The following is a 17,367-nucleotide window of genomic DNA, read 5'->3' as shown; positions in this document are numbered from 1 at the left end:
AAAAACAAAGAGATAAGGATAAAGGTACTTTTTTACGAAATGCAAATTCTACAGCTCACGTCTGCAAAAGGTTAAATTCATATAAGTAGAATCTGCCTTATTCCTGACATCTGAACCTTGACAAGACATTAGGCCAGTTCATAGTCATTGCCCCTGTGTGACAGATGGATCAGGTTAATTTTCCAGGCATTCATTTTAAACAGTAGAAACACAAGTAGGCAGCTTAATTGCAACAGCATTATGTCTGACCTGTATATGTGGACAAACTCATCAGCATTTGTTTCCAGGTGCGTTGCATACAAAAAGGTTTCCACATACTTGCAAATGTCTGGCTCAGGGACCCCTCGAAGCCTGGCATACATCACCAGCATTTCCTGACCTGTCATATGGTTGAGAATGGGGTCATCTTGAGGACAGTAGCCAATTCTTGACCTAATCTGAATCAAGAGAATAATCATAAGAATAGACCCAAGTCAACCATTCCACTGAGCATATAGTTACATGGATAAGATAGAAAACCTGGTTTTCTAGCCCATGTTGCTAAGAAGGTTTGATACCCAAAGAGCTCCCAACAAGGATTATTTCTTTTCCAGGTGGAACCCACTGTAGTAAGATGGAATACTAACATCTCTAACTGGAATTCTTTTTTTTTTTTTTTTTTAAAGATTTTATTTATTTATTCGACAGAGATAGACACAGCCAGCGAGAGAGGGAACACAAGCAGGGGGAGTGGGAGAGGAAGAAGCAGGCTCACAGCAGAAGAGCCTGACGTGGGGCTCGAACCCAGAACGCCGGGATCACGCCCTGAGCCGAAGGCAGACGCTTAACCGCTGTGCCACCCAGGTGCCCCTCTAACTGGAATTCTTAACACATATCCGCTGTGCACTGCTATGTACCTAAGACAGAATTTTGCTAGAGGAAGTTGCCTATTTAAATATCGTTAGGAAAGAACTCTTCTATTAAATCAATTAAAATAATATATAGGATTTTATTTCCAGTAATGGCCAAGTAACTTCTATTAGGCCAACACTCTCATAGAAAAGAATTATGTGATATATTATAATACATGTGTCTTTATATACACAAAAAAATACAAAAATAAACAAGTCAGACATCAAACTAAAAAGCTTCTGCACAGTAATGGAAACCATGAATAAAATGAAAGGGTAACCTACTGAATGGGAAAAATATTTGCAAATGATATCTCTGATAAGGGGTTAATATCCAAAATACATAAAGAACTTCTACAACTCAATAGCAAACAATCTGATTAAAAAATGGATCTGAACAGATATTTTTCCAAAGAAGACATCCAGATGACCAACAGATACATGAAAAGGTGCTCAGTATCAATAATAATCAGTGAAATACAAACAGAAACCACAATGATATATCACCTCTCACCTGTTAGAATGGCTATTATAAAAAAGACAAGAGATAACAAATGTTGGTGAGGATGTGGAGAAAAAGGAAACCTGTGCACTGCTGGTGGAACTGTATATTGGTACAGCCAGGAGGGAAAACAGTTTGGAGGGTCCTCAAAAGATTAAACATAGAACTACAGTATGATCTATTAATTCCATTTCTGGGTATTTATCTGAAGGATACACAAACACTAACTCAGAAAGATATCTATGCTAACTAAAAAAGGTATCTGCTGTTCATTGCAGCATTATTTACAATAGCCAAGACATGGAAACATGAGTCCAATGATGGTTGAATGGATAAAGAAAATATGGTATATCTATACAATGAAATATTATTCAACCATAAAAAAGTATGGAAATCCTGACATTTATGACAACATGGATGGACCTTAAGAGCATTAAGCTACGTGAAATAAGTCAGACAGAGAAGTGTGATCTCACTTATATATAAACTTTATTTTTAAGTATATTTTTATTTCATATTGTTCAGTTTTAATTTTTCTAGGATCTGAACATTTAAATATCATTGTTCTTATCTGCTCTTTAAAAAGCTTATGGAATAGCCCCTATGAAGCCATCTGGGACTTTATCTTATTTAACTGAAGAGTGAATCTTTGACAAGTTTATTTTTACAGAAATTGTGAAAGTTTCAGTTTTCTATTTTCCATTTCTTCTGACATTAGTTTTAATAATTTGTCTGTAGTTAGAAAGTTATGAATTCCATTAAAATTTTAAATTTTATTGGGGCACCTGGGTGGCTTGCACTGCTGGTGGGAATACAAACAGATGCAGCCACTCTAGAAAACAGTATGGAGGTTCCTCAAAAATTTAAAAATATGATCCGGGAATTGCACTACCAGGTATTTACCAAAAAAAAAAAAAAGAAAAATACTATTTCAAAGAGATACGTGCACTCCAATGTTTATAGCGGCATTAAATTGTCATTTCTTTGAATGTATTTATACCTCCTTTCTTGGGGGCAGGTTTACCCATTTATTTTCACGAAGTTCTAGTTTCTTAATTGTTGGTTAGCTGGCTTTATATTTTTAATTATGAATTTATGTACTTGTGTATATTATATTTTCCTTCCATTATTTTTTTAAATGAGTCATGTGTTTCAGTTGTTTCTTTTTCCTTTCCTTTTTTTTTTTTTTTTACAGATTTTATTTATTTTTTTGATAAGAGAGAGAGCACAAGCAGGGGGAGTGGCAGGCAGATGGGGAGGGAGAAGCAGGCTCCCTGATGAACAGGAAGCCTGACTCAGGGCTCCATCTCAGGACGCTGAGATCATGACCTGAGCCAAAGGCAGATGCTTAACTGACTGAGCCACCCAGGTGCCCCTTCTTTTTTCTTGAAACGAGTGTATAATGTATATACACATTTTTCTCCCAGTAGTTTATTGCATCTCATAGTTTCTGATATACAATGTTTTCATTATTTTCTAGAAATTTTTGTAATTCTTGATTGAAAGCAGGAATCACCTAAAATGATCTTTTAAATTTCAAAAGGGGAATGGGGCACGTGGCTGGCTCAGTCAGTGGTGTGTGACTCTTGATCTCAGGGTTGTGAGTTTAAGACCCATGTTGGGTGTAGAGATTAATTACAAAGAAAAAATATTTTTAAAAAACATTTCAAAAAGGGAGAGTGGTTTTATATTCTGATTTTATTTTTCTTGTTTTAAGTTACAATCAGAGAATATAAAGGTATTTTTTAAATGTATGCAAAAATGGTCATATTCATAAATGAATTATTTTTGAGGGATATACAATTAGACAGATATTGATCATGACTACCAATTGACTTTATCATTTACATATTCTTTGTCCATATTTATTCTCCACTGACATAATCTATCTTGGACTAAAGAAGAGAATAAAACATCTCATGTATAATATGGCTTTTTCCCCTCGTATCTCCTATAATTTCTGCCTTATAGAGGTTGCTGTCATTTGGTACAAAAATATTCATAACTTTTCTATCTCCATTATAATGTTACAGTTTAGTATTAATGCCTTTTTTTGGTAACTTTTGATGCTCTTAGGTTTAAATTCCACCTTGTTTTCTATTAAGGCTGACACTCCTAATTTCATGCTCTTTCCATTTTGTTTTCAACATTTCTGAATCATTGCATAAGGAGGGTCTTAAGGTTAGCATGAATTTGGCTTTTATTTAGAATTGCAATTTTAAAATATTTTTTTTTACAATGGGTGGTTTAGATCTATTTATTTTTATTGATATGACTGGGGTTTATTCCCTTTTTTTCCCCCTTCCAATATTTACAAAGTTTTGCTCTGTTGTAATGATATCTTTTATAAATATCTATTTATATATCTTTTTATACCTTTGAAATTTACTGAGACTTGCCTTAATCCAACATATGATCAATTCTTCTAAATAAATATTCCTGTGTATATGAAAAAATAGTATCATTCTTTAGTTGTTGGGTACGATGCTTTTTATATTTCTTCAGATTTAGTCTACTGATTGTTTTATTCAAATATTGTACAGCATTAATGATTTTTAATGTCCTTTTTCTATCACAATGAGAGAGAAGTATATTATAATTAGCTACTGTGACCATGAATGTCTATTTCTCCTTGAATTCCTTCTCCTTTTTATGCTTTATATATTTTGAGACTATATTCTTAGACACCTAAAATTTTTAACTAGCTCTTTGATAAAAATTATGTAGTTACACTTTTCTAATATTAGTAATGATTTCTGCTGTAAAGTTTTACCCAATGCTGGTATAGCTATCCCTGCTCTTTTGAGTGATATAAGCACAGCATATCTTCTTCTCTTCATTTCAAACTTTCAAACTTTCCTTTGTTTTAAAATATGCCCATTGTAAGGAGAATATAGTTTAAATTTTGTTTCTTTATTTCTATCCAACTGTCAATCTTTGCCTTTTATTTAATTTTTAATTTTTTAATTTTTAATTTTTAAAATTTTTTAGTTTTTAATCTTTGCCCTTTAACTGTAACATTGAATTCTCTTATTCTGAAAATCATCACTTATATATGTGAATTTATTTTTTTGTGTGTGAATTAATTTTTTATTTTTATGTTGGGAGAGGGATAGAGAGAGAATCCTAAGCAGGCTTCATTCCCAGTGTAGAGCCTGACATGGGGCTCAATCTCATGACCCTAAGAGCCAAAATCAAGAGTTGGACACCCAACTGACTGAGCCACCCAGGTTCCCCCAAACTACCTTTACTTTTAAAGGATATTTTTGCTGGATATAAAAGTCTGATCTCACTTCTGAATATAGATATAAACTAAAAAAATAACTGTATAGAAATTCAGCAGCCTCCTGAAACATAATGCCTTAGAAATAACTGGAATTTATTTCAGGGTGCAATGATAGATTAATATCAGAAAATTTATATAAGACATAGGCAGCAACCTCTACGACATCGGCCAAAGCAACCTTTTTCATGACACATCCCCAAAGGCAAGAGAAATAAAAGATAAAATGAACTTATGGGACTTCATCAAGATAAAAAGCTTCTGCACGGCCAAGGAAACAGTCAAAAAAACTAAGAGGCAGCCCACAGAATGGGAGAATATATTTGCAAATGACACTACAGATAAAGGGCTGGTATCCAAGATCTACAAAGAACTTCTCAAACTCAATACACGAGAAACAAATAAACAAATCAAAAAATGGGCAGAAGATATGAACAGACACTTTTCCAATGAAGACATACAAATGGCTAACAGACACATGAAAAAATGTTCAAAATCATTAGCCATCAGGGAAATTCAAATCAAAACCACACTGAGATACCACCTTACGCCAGTTAGAATGGCAAAAATAGACAAGGCAAGAAACAACAATTGTTGGAGAGGATGTGGAGAAAGGGGATCCCTCCTACATTGTTGGTGGGAATGCAAGTTGGTACAGCCACTCTGGAAAACAATGTGGAGGTCTCTTAAAAAGTTAAAAATTGGGCTACCCTATGATCCTACAATTGCACTACTGGGTGTTTACCCCAAAGATACAGACGTAGTGAAGAGAAGGGCCATATGCACCCCAATGTTCATAGCAGCAATGTCCACAATAGCTAAATCGTGGAAGGAGCCAAGATGCCCTTCAACAGATGACTGGATTAAGAAGTTGTGGTCCATATATACAATGGAATATTACTCAGCTATCAGATAGAACGAGTTCTCAACATTTGCTGCAACATGGACGGCACTGGAGGAGATAATGCTAAGTGAAATAAGTCAAGCAGAGAAAGACAACTATCATATGATTTCTCTCATCTATGGAACATAAGAACTAGGAAGATCGGTAGGGGAAGAAAGGGATAAATACAGGGGGGGTAATCAGAAGGGGGAATGAAGCATGAGAGACTATGGACTATGAGAAACAAACTGAGGGCCTCAGAGGGGAGGGTGGTGGGGGAATGGGATAGACCGGTGATGGGTAGTAAGGAGGGCACGTATTGCATGGTGCACTGGGTGTTATACGCAACTAATGAATCATCGAGCCTTACATCGGAAACCGGGGATGTACTGTATGGTGACTAACATAATAAAAAATCATTAAAAAAAAAAAAAAGAAAAAAAAGAAAATTTGTATAAGTTTATTCTATTAACAGATATAAGGAAAAATAGTATAACTATCTTCATAGATGTTGAAAATATATTTGACATAATTTAATACTCAAAAGCACTCAAAAATGAAAATAAATGGCTATTTTCTTAACCTGATGCATCTAGCAGGAAATCTATCTCAGACACATATGGTGTCCTAGGCAAGACGTAACCAGTTCTTACAGACTAGGAACAATAATTAGACAAGGGGCCTCCTTAACTTTGGTGAAACAAGATTGAAATTTGACCACTCCATAATTTTGTCTGAAATGAGACAGAAACAAGGATATTCTCCAATCACAAAAATAACTAAGCAACTCTCTCCTCTAACATATGTGATTGTTGCTTTTATTTATTTATTTTTTTTATGACATCTCTAACCTTGCTTTAATCTTTCTGCCTCTGGCTGGAATTCCAATAATCACTAAATTTCCCATACTTCTTGACAGCTTCCAATCTCTGATTCTTTCTAATTCCCAGCACAAACCCAAATCCTGTAATAATCCCCTCCCCTCTTACTGAGACCCCTCTAGTTCCTCTGTTGTTCATTTCCCTTTGGGGTGGCTAGGTAAATAAACCTAATATTTTTGACTACAGGTGTGGTTCTTCTTTTTTTTTAGATTTTATTTGAGAGAGAGGGTGACAGAGAGCATGAGCAGGGAGAGAGGCAGAGGGAGAGAGAATAGGAGAAGCAGACTCTCTGCTGAGCAGAGAGCCCGATGTGGAGCTCGATTCCAGGACCCTGGGATCATGACCTGAGCCAAAGGCAGATCTTAACCGAGTGAGCCACCCATGCACCCCTGCAGGTGTGTTTCTAGTGATTTTGGCTAAGGAGTTTTACTCTAACAATGACTTGGAATCAAGTGGCCATAAAGAGAAAGAGTGATATATTTACTTAACCGAACATTTTTGCAGGACAAAAACAGTATAAGCTCAGTCAAGAAGCAAACACAAGATATATTTGGATCTCGTTGCAGAAAATGATAATATATGAAGAACTCAAAGAAATAAAGAAAAATTTCAATAATTTAAAGGTATATGAAGGACATAAATAGACTATTCACAGGAAAGGAAATGCAAAAGACTTTTAAACATATAAAAAGCTGGAGTGATGTCAGGAAGATGGTGGAATAAGAAGCACCTCCCTTTCCCTCTCCACGGATGCACTAAATAAACAGATGCATATGGTTCAAATCTTTCTGAGAGAAATACAGAAAAAAATTATGGCACTCCTACACATTGGGTGACAGAAAATACCCACCTACCCATCAAAATGGGTAGGAAAAGCTGAGACACACTTGTTCTGTAAACCCCACTCCTAGCACAGTGCCTTACAATTAGGAGGGAATCCCAACTTCCAACCTCTCCCTGAGGAGTGAAAGCTTGGGGTTACACATCTTTTTTTTTTTTTTTAAACTAAAACCTGAAGAATGGGGAGAAGTTAGCCAACTAAGACAGAGGGGGAAGTCATTGTGACCTTAGCAAGTGCAGCTGCTAAACTGGAAGTCTCTTCCTATAACAAGTAAACATTTTTGTTTGTTTTTAGTAATCTGTACACCCAGTGTGGGGCTTAAACTCACAACTTAGAGACCAAGAGTTACATGCTCCACCTACTGAGCTAGGTAGGTGCCCAAGGCCACACATCTAATTCCTCAACTTTCATGGCTGCCATCTAAGGGACCAGATCCCAAATCACCCAGCTCTGAGATCTGACATGGCTTGACATTTGTTTGTCCCCAGGACCACAGAAAGCAAAGATGTTTTTTATTTTATTTTTTAAATTCATTTTATTTTAGTTTTTATTTTAATTCCAGTTAGTTGACATACAGTGTTATATTAGTTTCAGGTGTCCAGTATAGTAATTCAGCAGCTGATACATCACCCAGTGCTCATCAGGACAAGTGTATACCTTAATCCCCATCACCTATTTGACCCATTCCCCCCTCCCCCCACCTCCTCTTTGGTAATCATCAGATTGTTCTCTATAATTAAGAGTCAAGGAGGTGATTTTAAACAAGCATGTAATCATTTGTTGTGGCTTTACACTCAGGCTCAGTGCAGAGGGAAAGGGGAAAAACACCCAGTTTCCATATTCTCCCTGTAATAGGTTAGACTGAATGCTTTCCCAACTGCTGCCTGAGAGTTTTGCTTCCACTTAGTCTGAATTTGGGAGCTTACAGCACAGGAAATTAGTAGTCTTTCAGGAGTCTGAATGAGCATGCAGGAATTTCCTGTGCCTTCTCTCTATGGCTTCCTCTAATGATAAAATCAAGTTTCTAGCTTCTCTGTGAAAGGAGTTTGTCCACATATCTAGCACCCCAACTTTCACAGCTGCCACCTGTGGGACTGGCTTCTAAATCATCTAACTCTGGGAGCTAATGGTCTTCAGCATTTGCTAGTCCCCCAGGACCACAGAGAACAAAGAGGTGGCTTTAAATAGGCACACAGGCCCTCCCAGCAGCTATTCCCCCTGGCTAGGGACAGAGAGAGCAGGCAAAAGCACCCAGTTACTAGTTTCTTCCTAAAAGGGGTTAGATTGTGCATCTAACATTCCAACTTCCCCAGCAACTGCCTTAAGGTTAGGATTCTAATTATCTTGCATCTAGGAGCTGAGGGGGCAGGTACTTTGTAGTACTCCAAGAGCCTGAATAGGTGTGTGCACCTTTCCTCTGCCTTCAGAGCACTGATGAAACTTGGCACTACCTAATCTCCCAGGGCACTAAGAACAAAGATGGCAGTTTGGACAAGCACAAAGGTTGGAGAGGCAACCATATCTCTAGCTGCACTGATTGGCAAGGTTTATCTCCTACTAGCTTCCACAAGCCCAGTCTGTTAAGACTAGGAAAGATAGGTGTTTTATGTAATATGTAGAAAACAATTTGAAGAGCCAAGGAAACTGAAGAATAAGAAATAAAGGAACAAACAAAGAACTAGATGTATCTCCAGAAACTGACCCTAATGGGATGGAGAGAAATGACCTACCTGACAGACAATTCAAAGTAATGGTAAAAAAGATGCTCACTGAGGTCAAGAGAGCAATGCATTAACAAAGTGAGAATTTCAACAAAGAGAGAAAATATTAAAAAGTATGAAACATAAATCATAGAGGTGAAGAATCAGATAACTGAACTGAAAATTCAATAGCAGAGATCAACATCAGACCAAATGAGGTGCAAGAAAGGATCAGTGAACTCAAAGATAAGCCAGTGGAAATCATCCAAAGAAGAAAAAAGAACGAAAAAAAGGGATGATAATTAAAGGGATTTATGGGATACCACCAAGTGTACCAATATTTGCACTATGGGAGTCCCAGAAAACAGAGAGAGAAGGGGCAGAAAGTTTATTCAAGGAAATAATGGCCAGCCTTTCCATGAGAGCCAGAGAGGAGATACTGCCATAACTTAAAGGAAAACTTTCATAATGTCTGGAGCCCTTGATGTCCTGCAAATGAAGGAGGATGTAGCACCAACCTTGACTTCCAAATGGAGCAGAACATCTACAAAAGGAAAAGTGATAGCATATATATCATAAATCTGAAGAGAACCTGAGAAGTTCCTAATGATAGCTGATGCCATTGCTGTCACTGAAAACTTGGTCAATGTCAGTGTCTTACCCTCTAGGAATACTGGCCAGCAAGCTGTGCTGAAGTTTGCTTCTGTCACTGAGAACTTTTCCCCTAAGGTCAGGAACACGACAGGGATGTCCACTCTCACCACTGCTGTTCAACATAGTACCAGGAGTCCTAGCCTTAGCAACCAGACAACAAAAAGAAATAAAAGGCACCCAAACTGGCAAAGAAGAAGGCAAACTCTCACTCTTCGAAGATAGCATGATACTCCATGTGGAAAACCCAAAACATTCCACTCAAAAATTGCTAGATCTCATACAGGAATTCAGCAACATGGCAGGATGTAAAATAAATGCCCAGAAATCTGTTTCATTTCTATACATTAACAATGTAACTGAAGAAAGAGAAATTAAGGAATTGATCCCATTTACAATTGTACCAAAACCCATAAGATACCTAGGAATAACCTAACCAAAGAAGTAAAGGATCTGCACTCTGAAAACTATAGAACACTTATGAAAGAAGTGGAGGAAGACACAAAGAAAAGGAAAAACATTCCATGCTCATGGATTGGAAGAACAAATATTGTTAAAATGTCTATGCTACCCAAAGCAATCTATACTTTCTTTTTTTTTTTTTTTAAAGATTTTATTTTATTTGACAGAGAGAGACAGCCAGCGAGAGAGGGAACACAAGCAGGGGGAGTGGGAGAGGAAGAAGCAGGCTCCCAGCAGAGGAGCCCGATGTGGGGCTCGATCCCAGATTGCCGGGATCACGCCCTGAGCCGAAGGCAGATGCTCAACCGCTGTGCCACCCAGGCGCCCCAAAGCAATCTATACTTTCAATGCAAATGCTGAAGACCATTAGCTTCTAGAGTTAGGGAGTTCCTATCAAAATACAATCAAGATTTTTCACAGAGCTGGAACAAACAACCCTAAAATTCATATGGAAGCAGAAAAGACCCTGAATAGCCAAAGGAATGTTGAAAAAGAAAATCAAAGCTGGAGGCATTATAATTCTGGACTTCAAGCTGTATTACAAAACTGTACTCATCAAGATAGTATGGTACTGGCACAAAAACAGACACATAGATCAATGGAACAGAATAGAGAACCCAAAAATGGACCCTCAACTCTCTGGTTAACTAATTTTTGACAAAGCAGGAAAAAATATCCAATGGAAAAAAGATAGCCTCTTCAATAAATGGTGCTGGGCAAATAGGACAGCCACATGTAGAAGAATGAAACTGGACCACTTTCTTATACCATACACTAAAATAAACTCAAAATGGATGAAAGACCTCAGTATGAGACAGGAATCCATCAAAATCCTAGAGGAAGAACACAGGCAGCAACCTCTTTGACTTCAGTCACAGCAAATTCTTGCTAGACACGTCTTCAAATGCAAGGGAAACAAAAGCAAAAATGAAATTTTGGGACTTTATCAGGTTATAAAGCTTTTGCACAGCAAAAGAAATAGTCAACAAAACTAAAAGGCAACCTATGGAACAGGAGAAGATATTTGCAAATGTCTTATCAGATAAAGGGCTAGTATCCAAAATCTATAAAGAACTTATCAAACTCAACACCCAAAAAAACCCAAAATCCAGTCAAGAAATGAGAAGACATGAATAGACATTTTTCCAAAGAAAACATACAAATGGCTAACAGACAGATGAAAAAATGCTATACTTCACTCCACAATAGGAAAATACAAATCAAAGCCACAATGAGATACCACCTCACACCAGTCACAATGGCTAAAATTAACAACTCAGGCAACAACAGATGTTGGCAAGGATATGGAAAAAGGGGAACCCTCTTACATGGTTGGTGGGAATGGAAGCTGGTGCAGCCAGTCTGGAAAACAGTATGGAGGTTCCTCAAAAAAGTTTAAAAAAGAGCTACCCTACAACCCAGCAATTGCACTATTTATCCAAAGGATACAAACATAGTGATTTGAAGGGGCACCTGCAGCCCAATTTTTATAGCAGCAATGTCCACAATAGCTTATCTATGAAAGAGCCCAGATGTTCATTGACAGATGAATGGGTAAAGAAGATATGATGTGTGTATACACACACACACACAGACATACAATGGAATATTACTCAGCCATCAAAAAGAATGAAATCTTGCCATTTGCAATGACGTGGATGGAACTAGAGTGTATTATGCTAAGTGAAATAAGTCAGTCAGAGAAAGACAAATATGATTTCACTCTTATGTGGAATTTAAGAGACAAAATGGATGAACATAGGGGAAGGGAAGGAAAGATAAAATAAGATAAAAACAGAGTGGGAGACAAACCATAAGAGACTCTTAACTATAGGAAACATTAACTGAGGGTTGCTGGATGGGAGGTGGGTGGAGGGATGGGGTAACTGGGTGATGGGCATTAAGCAGGACACTTCATGGAATGAGCGCTGGGTGTTATATGCAACTGATGAACACTAAATTTTATGTCTCAAACTAATAGTACACTATATGTTAATTAAACTGAATTTAAATAAGAAAAAGAAAGTTAACAGTTCTTTTTTTAAAAAGATTTATTTATTTATGTGTGTGTGTGTGTGTGTGTGTGTGTGAGAGAGAGAGAGAGAGAGAGAAAGAGAGAGAGAGAACATGGGGGGAAGGGCAGAGGGAGAGAATCTCCAAGCATACTCCCCGTTGACTGGGGAGCCCCACATAGGACTCCATCTCACAATCCATGAGATCATGACCTGAGCTGAAGCCAAGAATTAGATGCTGAACTGACTGAACCACCCAGGCACCCTGAAATTTAAGAGTTCTGTGCAAGTTGTCACAGAGAAAATAGCAATAGAAGTTACACACATTAAGAGAAAGGAGTCAGAGCCTATCAATGCATAACAACAACAACAACAACAACAACAACAACAAAACACTTTGGAAAACAGCAAGAGAAGAAAAGAGGGACAAAATAACTACAAAACCGACAGATAAGTTTACAAAGTGGCAATAGTAAATCATCTAACAATAATCATTTTAAATGTAAATGGACCAAGTCCCCAGTAAAAAGACAGAGTAGTTGAATGCATAAACAACCAGAATCCAACTGTTGTTATCCACAATAAACTCATATTAGATTCAAAGACATACATAGGCTGGATGTGAAGAGATGAAAAAAGATATTCCATGCAAATGGTAACCAAAATATAGCAGGAATGATAATACTAATCAGACAAAGTAAACTCTAAAGCTAAAGCATTGGGTGTTATATGCAACTAATGAATCACTGAACACTACATCAAAAACTAATGATGTACTATATGTTGGCTAACTGAACATAATAAAAAAAACTACATCAAAAACTAATGAAGTACTGTATGGTGACTAACGTAACAGTAAAAAAAAGAATAGTTTCATGAAAAAAAATCTTTTTTTTAAAGATTTTTAAAATTTATTTATTAGAGAGAGACAGCCAGCGAGAGAGGGAGCACAGGCAGGGGGACTGGGAGAGGAAGAAGCAGGCTCCCAGTGGAGGAGCCTGATGTGGGGCTCGATTCCAGAACTCCAGGATCACGCCCTGAGCCGAAGGCAGACGCTTAACGACTGAGCCACCCAGGCGCCCCTCATGAAAAAAATCTTTAAAAAAATAAAGCAAAAACTATCTCTAGAGACATGGAAGGTCATTACATAATGGAAAAAGGGTCAAATCAACAGGAATATATAACAATTGTAAATATACATGCACCCAACATCAGAATACCTAGGTATTAAAACAAATTTTAACAGGTCCAAAGGAAGAATTGACAGCAATAGAATAATAGTAAGAGATTTCAATACCCCACCTTTAATACCGGATAGAACTTATAGACAGAAAATCAACAAAGAAACAGTAGACTTGAACAACATTATAGACCAAATGGACCTAACAGACACATACAGAACTTTCCACTCAACAGCAGAAGAACATACATTCTTGTTATGTGCACATAGAATATTCTTTTTTTTTTTTTAAAGATTTTATTTATTTATTCGACAGAGATAGAGACAGCCAGCGAAAGAGGGAACACAAGCAGGGGCAGTGGGAGAGGAAGAAGCAGGCTCCCAGAGGAGGAGCCTGATGTGGGGCTCGATCCCAGAACGCTGGGATCATGCCGAGCTGAAGGCAGACACTTAACCGCTGTGCCACCCAGGCGCCCCACAAGAATATTCTCCAGGATAGATCCACATATTAGGTCACAAAAAAAGTCTTAATAAATTTGAGAAGATTGAAATCATACCATGTATCTTTTCTGACCATATGGAATTAAACTAGAAATCTGTAACAACAACAAAACAGGAAAATTCACAAACATGTGGTAACTAAACAACACACTCATGAATGATCACTGGGTGAAAGATAAAATGAAAAGGGAATTTAAAATATATCTTGAGACTAAGGAAAATTAAAAACAACTCACCAAAACTTATAGGATACAGCAAAGCATTACTAAGAAAAACATTAAAGTAATGAACACCTATATTTAAAAAGAAAAGAGATCACAAATAAACACCCTAACTTTATACCTGAAGGAATTAGAAAAAGAAATGAAACCTAAAGTTAGCAGAAGTAAAAAATAATAAAGATCTGGAGAAATGAAAAACAATAGAAAAAATCAATAAAACTAAAAGTTAGTTTCGAAACAATAAACAAAATCAGTAAGACTAAGAAAAAAGAGAAAAGACACATAAATAAAATCAGAAATGAAAGCAGAGATATTAGAAAGGGTACTTCGGATACAACAATGATCATAAGGGACTATCAGGACCAAATATATGTGTACAAATTGGATAACCTAGAAAAAAGGATAGATTCCTAGGAAAATACACTTGCCAAGACTGAATTAAGAAGAAATAGAAAGCCCAAACAGACCTAATAAATAAGGGGATTAAAATAGTAATCAAAATCTTCCCAATGAAGAAAAGCCCAGGACTTGATGGCTTCATGGCTGAATTCTAACAAACATTCAAAGAGTTAGTACTAATGATTCCTAAATTTCTCTAAAAAATTCAAGAGGAAGGAACACTTTGAAACCCATTTTAATGAGGCCAGCCTCACCCTGAGACCAAAGCCACAAAAAAACACTAAAAGAAAAAAAAATAAGGAACTATAGGCCAATATCTCTGATAAACATAGATGCAAATCCTCAATAAAACGCCAGCAAATCAAATTCAACATCACATCAAAAAGATTATATATTTTGAGCAAATGAGATTTTTTTGCTGGGATGCAAGGCTGATTTATTTTTTTATTTTTAAAAATATTTTTAAAATTTACTAAACAGACACACAGAAAAACGGAACAGAATAGAGAACCCAGAAATGGACCCTCGGCTCTTTGGGCAACTAATCTTTGACAAAGCAGGAAAAAACATCCAGTGGAAAAAAGACAGTCTCTTCAATAAATGGTGCTGGGAAAATTGGACAGCTACATGCAAAAGAATGAAATTTGACCACTCTATCACACCATACACAAAGATAAACTCCAAATGGATGAAAGACCTCGATGTGAGACAGGAATCCATCAAAATCCTGGAGGACAACATAGGCAGCAACCTCTACGACATCGGCCAAAGCAACCTTTTTCATGACACCTCTCCAAAGGCAAGAGAAACAAAAGATAAAATGAACTTGTGGGACTTCATCAAGATAAAAAGCTTCTTCACAGCCAAGGAAACAGTAAAAAACAAAGAGGCAGCCCATGGAATGGGAGAAGATATTTGCAAATGACACTACAGATAAAAGACTAGTATCCAAGATCTACAAAGAACTTCTCAAACTCAATACATGGGAACAAATAATTAAATCAAAAAAATGGGCAGAAGATATGAACAGACACTTTTCCAATGAAGACATACAAATGGCTAACAGACACATGAAAAAAATGTTCAAAATCATTAGCCATCAGGGAAATTCAAATCAAAACCACCTTGAGATACCACCTTACGCCAGTTAGAATGGCAAAAATAGACAAGGCAAGAAACAACAAATGTTGGAGAGGATGTGGAGAAAGGGGATCCCTCTTAGACTGTTGGTGGGAATTCAAGTTGGTACAGCCACTTTGGAAATCAGTGTGGAGGTCCCTTATAAAGTTAAAAATTGAGCTATCCTGTGATCCAGCAATTGCACTACTGGGTATTTACCTCAAAGACACAGAAGTAGTGAAGAGAAGGGCCATATGCACCCCAATGTTCATAGCAGCATTGTCCACAATAGCTAAATTGTGGAAGGAGCTGAGATGCCCTTCAACAGATGAAAGGATAAAGAAGATGTGATACATATACACAGTGGAATATTACTCAGCCATCAGAAAGGATGAATATCCACCATTTGCATCAACATGGATGGAACTGGAGGGTAGGAAAGCTACTCTCCTAGCAAATGAATGGATAAAGAAGATGTGGTATATATAAATATATACAATGGAATATTACGCAGCCATCCAAAAAAATGAAATCTTGCCATTTGCAATGATATGGATGGAACTAGAGGGTATTATGCTAAGCTAAATAAGTCAATCAGAGAAAGACAATTACCATATGATCTCACTGATACGTGGAATTTAAGAAACAAAACAGAGGACCATAGGGGAAGAGAGGAAAAAAATAAAACAAGACAAAACCAGAGAGGGAGACAAGCCATAAGAGACTCTTAATCATAGGAAACACACTGAGGGTTGCTGGAGGAGAGGAGGATGGAGGGATGGAGTAACTGGGTGATGGACATTAAGGAGGGCATGTGATGTAATGAACGCTGGGTATAATATAAGACTGATGATCATAGACTTGTACCTCTGAAACCAATACATTGTATGTTAATTAAATTTTAATTTAAAAAATATTTTTATAATAATTTTTTATTATGTTATGTTAGTCACCATACAGTATATCCTTAGTTTTTGATGTAATGTTCCATGATTCATTATTTGCGTATAACACCCAGTGCACCATGCAATACGTGCCCTCCTTAATACCCATCACCGGCCTATCCCACTCTCCCACCACCCTCCCCTCTAAAGCCCTCAGTTTGTTTCCCAGAGTCCATGGTCTCTCATGGTTCATTCCCCCTTCTGTTTGCCCCCCCTTCATTCTTCTCTTCCTTCTCCTACCGATCTTCCTACTTCTTATGTTCCTCAGAGCTGTTGCTATATATTTTAAACTTCTTACTGCTTTGCCCCCCCATTTATATAAACATGCTCTAGTTGCTAGTTACTAGAAATTATGATTCTTTGTTATTTCCTAAAAGTCTGGGTGTAACTCTTTTTCCTCTTTTGTCTGACAGCTGCCTTTCTTCTATGTTTTATCTACATTCATTATTTCCCTATCCTTACCTGTGTGTCAACCCACTGCTTCAGGTTTCAGTGATGTCCAATGTATACTATTCAGGTCTATCTTGCCTGCCATTTCTGTTTCAGTTCTTTTTTTTTTTTTTTAAGATTTTATTTATTTATTTGACAGAAATAGAGGCAGCGAGAGAGGGAACAAAAGCGGGGGAGTGGGAGAGGGAGAAGCAGGCTTCCCGCAGAGCAGGGAGCCCGATGATGCGTGGCTCGATCCCAGAACGCTGGGATCATGACCTGAGCCGAAGGCAGACGCTTAATGACTGAGCCATCCAGGCGCCCGTTTCATTTCCTTCTTGACATTTTCTTTTCACGTATATTGTGCAATAAAACTTTATCCAGATTTTCCTCCTATCTCACAAATCCTGCCCAATATTTTCTTCAGTTATTCTTTCTCTATACATTTTAGAAATGATGGTAGTCCTCA

At 37.2% G+C, this 17,367-nt stretch overlaps 1 protein-coding gene across 1 annotated transcript in view; it reads right to left on the bottom strand.

The window, feature by feature from the left end:
* Positions 1-17,367, bottom strand: part of LOC113267547 (phospholipid-transporting ATPase ABCA3-like) — a 178,948-nt gene that overhangs the window by 11,501 nt on the left and 150,080 nt on the right. Inside the window, exon 27 of the mRNA XM_057314873.1 lies at positions 250-437. Within this exon, the coding sequence (XP_057170856.1) occupies positions 250-437 (188 nt within the window). The remainder of the gene's footprint in view (positions 1-249; positions 438-17,367) is intronic.

This window comes from Ursus arctos, unplaced genomic scaffold, assembly GCF_023065955.2.
Source record: "Ursus arctos isolate Adak ecotype North America unplaced genomic scaffold, UrsArc2.0 scaffold_2, whole genome shotgun sequence".
Lineage (NCBI taxonomy): Eukaryota > Metazoa > Chordata > Mammalia > Carnivora > Ursidae > Ursus > Ursus arctos.
The sequence above is the reverse complement of the archived record's forward strand: the minus strand, read 5'-3'. Positions and strand labels throughout refer to the sequence as shown.